General features: G+C 40.3%; 1 protein-coding gene across 2 annotated transcripts in view; it reads left to right on the top strand.

Annotated features, from left to right (window-relative positions):
* The first annotated feature begins 441 nt into the window (after positions 1 to 441).
* Positions 442 to 9,353, top strand: part of ZC4H2 (zinc finger C4H2-type containing) — a 29,719-nt gene continuing 20,807 nt past the window's right edge. The window contains exon 1 of one of the 2 annotated variants that reach the window (XM_043569785.1): positions 442 to 607. In XM_043569785.1, coding sequence (XP_043425720.1) covers positions 555 to 607 — 53 coding nt within the window. In that variant the 5' untranslated portion in view covers positions 442 to 554. The remainder of the gene's footprint in view (positions 608 to 9,353) is intronic. The other variant, XM_043569784.1, reaches the window with a different exon arrangement.

Raw genomic sequence — 9,353 nt, 5'->3', positions numbered from 1 at the left:
CTCCCGCATCTCCATCTGAATGCCAAAACCACTAATTCCCCTAGCTGCCACCCGAACACTCAACATCCCAAAAGAGAATTCTGCTGGGTTTCTCTCCAGCCCCAAAGCGCCCACTAATTAGCGACTGACTCCTGGTTACCTTTTGGGGCGTAAGGGCCCCTGGAGGGGTGTGAGTGAGTACGTCTTTTATCTCTCCAGTTGCCTTCCGGTGTACTTTTTTCCCATTTTTTCCGCAGGGGCTAGAGGAACATCCCCGTTCACTAGAATACCTCATAACCTTTGACATAATTATCTGTGACAAATTGATTTAAAATGTGGCTGCAGGAAGCGAAATAGGCATGTCTCGCTAGACCTTCTGGGAGTTGTAGTCTCGCTGGTCCTTGCGCTGCCTGGCTTCTCTTGGAGCTAAGAACTACAGCTCCCAGGCCTGCTCAGAATCCCTACCGCACAGGCTCAGATCCCCTGCCCGGAGGAGGTGGTTACGTTGTGTCTATTGTATCGCTGGACTTGTGTGTTTGTACATTTCTCAGGACGAGAAATTGAGAGTGAAAAGCATGGCAGATGAACAAGAAATCATGTGCAAATTGGAAAGCATTAAAGAGATCAGGTAAGTGGAACGTTGCAGCGCCTCCCAGACCCCCTCGAAGCCCCCAAAATCCCCCGCTGCGGGAGGGAGCTGAGTTACCTAGGGAAAGTATCTATTGTTAAGCTACTTGTGGAGAGGGGCTGGAAAGGAACCCACGCACGGAATTCAAGGATGGCAGGGAGGCTGGAAAGTGTCGGAACTGAGACTAGCAGAGAGAATGACCAACTGAGACGTCTCTCTTGCCATTGTCCTAGAAAAGTCAGATGGAGACACAGGGGGGTTGGGGGGGTTGTTGGTTCCAAGACAGCGTTTTTCATCTTGGGATGGGAGTTGGGGGACAGCATTCTTAAATCCATTATTTTTTTAGTGTTTGTTGGCTCCAGGGTGTATTTGGCTCCTTGCTTTTTAAGAGTCAAGATGTTTGTTTGTTTGTTTGTTTTGTTTTGTTTTGTTTTGTTTTCAGTCTTCTGATCAACTTCAGGACCTGGAACTCAGGCTAGCCTTTTGAGAACAAAGTCCAGTGCATTGGGGCTGGTGGTGGCTGCCAGGGACTGAGAGTTGGGGGTGCAGCGGTATCCAGCAGGCTGGGACTGGGAGGATGGCAAGCACTCAAGCACTCCAGAGTGTGTCATTTTTGCATTCACACACTCACCATCTTCTTCCTCTCCTACCCGGTGCTCCATAAGGAGGATGGGATCAATGGAGACTGGGGAAGTGGTGGCTGTGCCAGAAAGTGGGAGCTCAACTGCAGTTCTAAGACTCCAGAGGTGTAAGGTAGGCAAGCAAAGTTGGAGTTGCCTGTGTCCTGACCCTTTCCCTCCAGGAGCAGCATTAGCAAGGCAATGATGTTGTCCTTGCTCAGAACACAGTATCATCTGGCAAGTGGACTTCTTGGGCTTTCCTGCACCTACTATGCTTTGCCAGACCACACCCCTTCGCCCACTCCAGCTTGGCCTGGGTTGGGCAGTCTCCCTTGAGTGTTTTCACAGAACCTGGGGAAAAGCAGGAGTGGGGGAGAGTGGATAGCAAGTATGTCTCTTTAAGAAATAAGACTTTGGACCAAAAGATTTAATCCTTGGAGTGAATGCCTTAGGTGAGACTCACACATATAGGCAGTGTAGGGAAGCACTTGAGCTTTTTTTCTCCTTTGGATGGTCTGCATCTCTTCCACAGGGGTTTAAAGGGAAGGGAACTATTATTTATTGAGCACCTGGTGTGCCAAGCTCACTGACCCACTATTGCTTATTTCAGCAAGAGTCCGGAGAGCTTCCTACATCTCTTTTACAACTGGGAAAATGGAAGCTCGGAACATTTAAGTAGCTTTCCCAGAGCCAAACAGCTTGAAAATGCCAGATTTTGATAGGAACCCCGTCAATTTGTATGCAGAGGCTCTAGTTTTCCCACTGTATCCCATGGAGGGTCCATGGGAAAGGCTGGAGAGGGGCGTTATGTTGCAATATTTTTCTGAAAAATTATAAGATAGGGAGTGAGATACTTTGGTGTGTCAGAAGGCCAGCTATCATAATAACAATAAGCTAATAAGCTAATAACAGGTAATAAGAAGCTTAGGCCTGAAAGTGGGAGACCTAGACTTTTACTCTTAATGGACTTTAAAGAAACCTCTGCCCAACTCCAAAAGAAGGTACAATTGAGAGCAAGGGAAGTAACTCCTACCAGTGGAGAATACATGGGGAACCTCTGCCCTTACCAGTATAAACCAGGCATTCCTACCACTAGCTGGGATGGGTACATCAGAGGCCTACAGAAAGGGCTGAAGTCTCACCAGCAACCAGCAGTAGCAAGGAGCCCCTTGCAAACCTGGCAGTCAACCAGGGGCCCAGTGAAGAACCTGGACTTATACTGATCACTTCCTACAAAACAAAACAAAACAAAACACATGTCAGGTCTGCAAAAACCAAAAGATTTAAAAGAGATCTATTGTCCAAATTTAATTTTTAGATAAATCACTTGCCATACCAAGATTATCAACTTAAATGACAAGAGAAAGTAAACACATGCCAACATTGAGATGACACAGATGTTAGAATTATCTTGCAAGGATTTTTTTAAATATAATTTGTTGTCAAATTGGCTTCCATACAATACCCAGTGCTCATCCCAACAAGGATTTTATTTTTTTTTAATTTTTTTTCAACGTTTATTTATTTTTGGGACAGAGAGAGACAGAGCATGAACGGGGGAGGGGCAGAGAGAGAGGGAGACACAGAATCGGAAACAGGCTCCAGGCTCTGAGCCATCAGCCCAGAGCCTGACGCGGGGCTCGAACTCACAGACCGCGAGATGGTGACCTGGCTGAAGTCAGACGCTTAACCGACTGTGCCACCCAGGCGCCCCAACCAACAAGAATTTTAAAGCAGCTATCATAAAAATGATACACTAAGCGATTGCACCACACTTAAATGATGAAATTGAATATCTCAGCATATAGATAGAAAGTCTCAGCAAGGATATATAAAACATAAAGGAGAACTAAACAGAAATTTATGAACTGAAAATTATTATGTATGTGTACACACACACACACACACACACACACATATATATACACACACACACACATGCACACATACCACATACATACATACATATTGGGGGCATACATGTCTAGAATTGTTATATTTTCTTGGTGGCCTCACCTCTCTTATTATGTAATATCCTACTCTGTTCCTTTGCTCTGAAATCTGCTTTATCTGATATTAACATAGTCACTCCTGGATTCTTTTAATTCAAGTTTCCATGTTATCATTTCTTTTTATTCTCATCCTACCTATATCATTATATTTGAAGTACATTTTTAACACACAGCACATGGTTTGATCATTTTTTAAAATCCACTTTAAATTGTATACATATATACAAATACACACACACACACACACACACACACACACACACTTACACACACTGAGTGGATGGGCTCCACAGCAAGATGGGGAAGACAGAGGAACAAATCAGACAATTTAAACATCAAACTATAGGAATAAAAATCCAAACAAAGGAAAATTAGATTCCAAAAAAATAAGATAAAAGAAAGACTTAAGCACAGCCTCCAGACCTGTGGGACTATAAAAAAGATCTAACATCTATGTCAACAGAATTTCAGGAATTGAGGAGAAATGAGGACTATGAAAGTACTTGAAGAAATACTGGCTAAAACTTCCCAAATTGAGCAAAGGACTTGAACCTCCAGAATCATCAAGCTAAGCAAACACCATCAGGATAAATGTGAAGAAATTCACACCAAGATACATTATAATCAACCTTCTGAAAGCAAAAGGCAAAGAAAAGGTCTAGGAAGCAACCAAAGACAAACAACACCTTACCTATACATTCAGGGGGAAAAATTAGAAGACAACAGATTTCTCATCAGACATTGACCAGACCCTAGCAGGAACTGGCACAACATTTTCCAAGTGCTGAAGGAAGAGAATCATGAACCCTGAAAGAAATCCTGAATGAAACCCAAAATCTTATGTCCAGTGATAATATCCTACATGAATAAAAGGATTAATTAAGACATTCTAAAATGAATTGAAGCAGGGAATTTATCAGTAGGAAGTCTACCTTATAAGAATGACTAATGACTAAAGTAGGTTCTGTGAACACAAAATAAACAGTAAAAGGACTCTTGCAAGGAAGAACACAGTGAGCTAAAACATGAGTAAATACAAGAAAAGTTTTTTTTTTCTCTTGAGTTGTCTGAATTATGTTTGATGATTGGATTGAAATTTATCTCCCTGTCTCATGTAGTTCTCCGTGTACATAGAGGAAATGTTTAAGACATTCATGTCACAAATAGGGGAGTGTAAAGGGATGTAAAAGTGGGATGATGTTTGTATATTTCACTTCAGCTGATAACAATGATGACATCAGATGACTGAGATAAATTATGCATACATACTGTAATAATGAGAGGAAATACTAAAAAAGCTATACAAAGAGATGCACTCAAAAACATTATAGATAAATCAAAGTGGAATTAAAAAAAAATGTTCAAGGGGCTCCTGGGTGAAGCATCTGACTTCAGCTCAGGTCATGGTCTCACAGTTCATGGGTTCAAGCCCTGCGTTGTTGACTTCAGCTCAGGTCATGGTTTTGCAGTTTGTGGGTTTAAATCCCATGTTGTTCTCTGTGGTGACAGTTCAGAGCCTGGAGCCTGCTTCAGATTCTCTATCTCCCTCTCTCTGCCCCTACCCTGCTCGCACTCTCTCTCTCTCTTGCTCTCAAAAATAAACATTAAAAAAATGTGCAAGTCACCCATAGGAAAGCAGGACAAAGAAGAAAAAACAAAAACTAAAACCAGAGAGAACAAACAGATAGCACAAAATAAAATGGCAGACTGTGGCTTAACATACCAATAATCATGTGCATATAAGTGGTCTAAACACACCAGTTAAAAATGGATTTAAAAAATGATACAAGCATATGCTATCTATAAAAAATGCACTTCAGATATAATAATATACATATGCTGACAGTAAAAGGAGCGAAAAGATACCATGGAAACTTGAATTAAAAGAAACCAGGCATGGCTGTGTTAATGTCAGATAAAGCAGATTTCAGAGTAAAGACAAATCCCAGGAACAGAGTGGGATATTACATAATAAGAAAGGGCCAAGCCACCAAGAAGATATAATTCTAGGTGTGTCTGTCCCCCAAATCATTTAAATTAGCTTGCTTTTGACAACTTTACAGTAATATACAAAGGTTACATCACTTGGTTTAAGAATTTAAAGTGGGGAGAGTACTACAAATATTTGATGTTCACACATAGACAGGTAAACATGTATGGGAGATGAAGAGAAGGAGGGAACAAAGGAAAGGGTAGAAAGAACTGGAGAAAGGAGGTAGCATATCTGTTGATCACCTAATTTCAAAGCTCTTGGGTCATTTAATATTCAATCTTCCTAATGGAAATCTGGTAGGAATTATTTTCCCCATTTTACAGTAAGGATATTGAGGCTCGGAGAGGTTAGGTAACATATCTATGGTCATACAGCTAACAAAGGGAGAGAATATATCCTATTCACATGGCATATGCATTTCAAAAAATGCTGATAATCTGATTAACCATTATGCAGTTCTTCAACTACTCTATACTCAAATCCCTTGAAGGTATGAGCAGAGCAGCCTATTTTGATTAAAAACTAACAATAATGTTGTTTCTAAGCTGAAGTAGCAGTGATGATGGCAAGCAACATCAACAAAAGACCTGATTAAGACAAGCTGGAAGCTAGACAGACTCCCCAGGTGGAGGCCCAGAAAGAAGTACATTCATACTCAGCGCTCATGTATACCAACAGAATTTGAAATAGGAAATGCCTCAGGAATAGATTCTTCCACCACAGACCATTTCTCACTCGTGACTCTGACCAGCCTTGTCTTTCCTCACAATCCCAACCACACAGCAACACTGTGCTCCAGATCACAGGCCCCAAATCTCACACTGGTCTATTTTGCTCACCCATTCATTAGGCTTTCAAGTGGTGGTGAAAGAGCACACAGATATGTAGAAAGGGGAAGAGGAGAATAGAACAAAAAAGGGAGATGGAAAAGGGAATAAAAGAAGTTATGAGGCAGAGAAAGTGAATGCAGCCACCACTAGATGAACCAGAGCATACTAGTACCTCTTTGACATGCCCATTCCATTCATGCACACACATTATACTCACCCATGCACACGTATCTATACACAATGAGCTTTCCCCACTTAAAAAGGGAAAACACATTTTGAGCTTTCCCCACTTAAAAAGGGAAAACACATTTTGGAAGTATATACACGTATACCTCATTTTATTGTGCTTTGCAGATAGTGCATTTTTTTTACAAATTGAAGGTTTGTATCACCCCCGCATCAAGCAAGATTTTGGGTGCCATTATTCCCACATCATTTGCTCACTTCATGTTCCCATGTCATATTTTGGTAATTCTTGTAAAATTTCAAAATTTTCACTATTATTATATGTCTTATGGTGATCTGTGGTCAGTGATCTGTGATGTATTATTGTAATTGTTTCAGGGAGCCATGAACTGCAGCCATATAAAATGGTGGACTTAATGAGTAAATGGTGTCCATTCTGACTTCTCCACCGCCCAGATGTTTTGCCATCTCTCCCCATATCCTTGAGCTTCCCTATACAATGAGATACATCAATATTGACATTAGACTAATTAATACACCTACAATGATCTCTAAGTGTTCAACTGAAAGAAACACATTTCTCACTTTAAATCAAAAGCTAGAAATTATTAAGCTTATTGAGGAAGGTAAGTCAAAAGATGAGACAGGCCAAAAGCTAGGCTTGTGCCAGTTAGCTAAGTTGTGAATGCAAAGGAAAATTTCCTGATGGAAGTTGAAAGTGTTGTTCCAATAAACACGTGAGCAATAAGAAAGGAAAACAGCTTTGTTGCTTATATTGGGAAAGTTTTAGTGGTCTGGATAGAAGATAAAACAAGCCACAACATTCCCTTAAGCCAAAGCCTAATCCAAAGCAAGACCCAAAAACTTTTAATTATTTGAAGACTGAGAGAAGTGAGTAAGCTGCAGAAGAAAAGTTTGAAACTAGCAGAAGTTGGTTCATGAGGTTTAAGGAAAGAAGCATTCTCCATAACACAGAAGTACAAGGTGAAGCAATAAGTGCTGATGTAAAAGCTGCAGCAAGTTATCCAGAAATGTCGCTAAGATCATTAATGAGGGTGGCTACACTAAACAGTAGATTTGCAATGTTGATGTAACAGCCTTATACTGGAAATAGATGCCATCTAGAACTTTCATAGCTAGAGAGGAGAAGTCAATTCCTAGTTTCAAAGCTTCAAAGGACAGGCTAACTCTCTTGTTAGGGGCTAATGTAGGTTGAAGCCAGGGCTCATTTACCATTCTGAAAATCCTAGTGCCCTTAAGAATTATCCTAAAGCCACTCTGCTTATGCTCTATAAACAGAACAACAAAGCCTGGATGAAAGCACATCTGTTTACAGTATGGTTTACTGAATATTTTAAGCCTACCATTGAGGCTACTGTTGAGAAAAAAAAGTCCTTTCAAAATATTACTGCTCACTGACAATGCACCTGGTCACCCAAGAGATCTGATAGAAATGAACAACTAGATTAATGTTGTTTCTGTACTTGCTAACACAGCATCCATCTGTAGCCCATGGATCAAGGAGTAATTTCACCCTTAAGAAACACATTTTGTGGGGCACCTGAGTGGCTCAGTCAGTTAAGCATCCAATTTCAGCTCAGGTCATGATCTCACAGTTTGCGAGTTCAAGCCCCACGTTGGGCTCTGTGCTGATAGAGCCTGGAGCCTGCTTCAGATTCTGTGTCTCCCTCTCTCTCTCTGCCCCTCCCCCATTCATGCTCTGTCTCTGTCTCTCAAAAATAATACATAAATGTCAAAAAAAATTTTTTTAAGAAATACATTTTGTAAGGCTATAGCTGTCATAGATAGTGATTCCTCTGATGTATCTGGGTAAAGCAAATTGAAAACCTTCTGGAAAAGGTTAACCACTCTAGATGTCATTAAGAACACTCATGGTTCATGGGAAGTGATCAAAATATCAAAAGTGACAGGAGTTTAGAAGAAATAATTGCACCCTTATGGATGACTTTAAAGGATTTAAAACTTCATTGGAGGAACTAACTGCAGATGTGGTGCAAATAGCAAGAAAACTGGAATTAGAAGTGGAACCTGAAGATGTGACTGGATTGCTGCAATCTCATGATAAAACTTTAACAGATGAGGAGTTGCTTCCTATGGATGAGCAAAGAAAGTGGTTTCTTGGGATGGAATATACTCCTGGTGAAGAGGCCATGAAGATTGTTGAAATGAAGAGGCCATAAAGATTGAAGAGGCCATGAAGATTGTTGAAATATTTAGGATATTACATAAATATTAGTTGATAAAGCAGCAATGTTTGAGAGGATTAACTGCAATTTTAAAAGAACTTCTGGGATAAAATGTCACCAAACAGCATCACATGCTACAGAGATATCATTCATGTAAAGAGTCAATTAATATAGCAGACTTCATTGTCTTGTTTTAAGAAATTGCCACAACAACCCCACACTTCACCAACCATCACCCTGATCAGTCAGCAGACATCAACATCAAGGCAAGACCCTCCACTAGCAAAAAGATTATCATTCATTGAAATGTCACATGATGTTTAGCTGTTTTTAGCAATAAAATATTTTTAACGTATGTACATCTTTTTTAGACATAATGTTATTGCATACTTAATAGACTATAGTACAGTGTAAACATAGCTTTTTATGTATTAGGAAACAAAAAATATTTGGCTTTTATTATTGTAATATTCATTGTATTGCAGTGGTCTGAATCAGAACCCATAATATGTCAGAATCATGCCTGTTTTGTGGTGTGAAGGAGATTCTCTTAAGTATAAGTTTCTGCTCTGGGTCCTCTTTTTTTCTTTCTTTCATCCAACTATACTCGTATGGCTTCAAATATTACTTTCAAATCCCCAGTCTCTACCCCCTAGCATCCTTCCAAGCTTCAGCCCAATACATCCCACAGCCTCCTGGACTTGTCCACCTGGTTGTTCCACTATGATGCTTACATTGGCCAAATCTTATGATTTTGTTTCCCCCTACCCCAGTCCAGGTACTTCCCCTAAACTTCTGGTTTAGTGCCATTATTCTCTGAATAGTTACCTCAGATTGAAACCTAAATGTCAGTGTTGCTTACATTTTTTTAATAACTCACATCTGATGTCTTAGTAAG

This window comes from Prionailurus bengalensis, chromosome X, assembly GCF_016509475.1.
Source record: "Prionailurus bengalensis isolate Pbe53 chromosome X, Fcat_Pben_1.1_paternal_pri, whole genome shotgun sequence".
In the NCBI taxonomy this organism is placed as follows: domain Eukaryota; kingdom Metazoa; phylum Chordata; class Mammalia; order Carnivora; family Felidae; genus Prionailurus; species Prionailurus bengalensis.
Note: the sequence above shows the minus strand (reverse complement) of the source record. Positions and strands in the feature narration are given on the sequence as shown.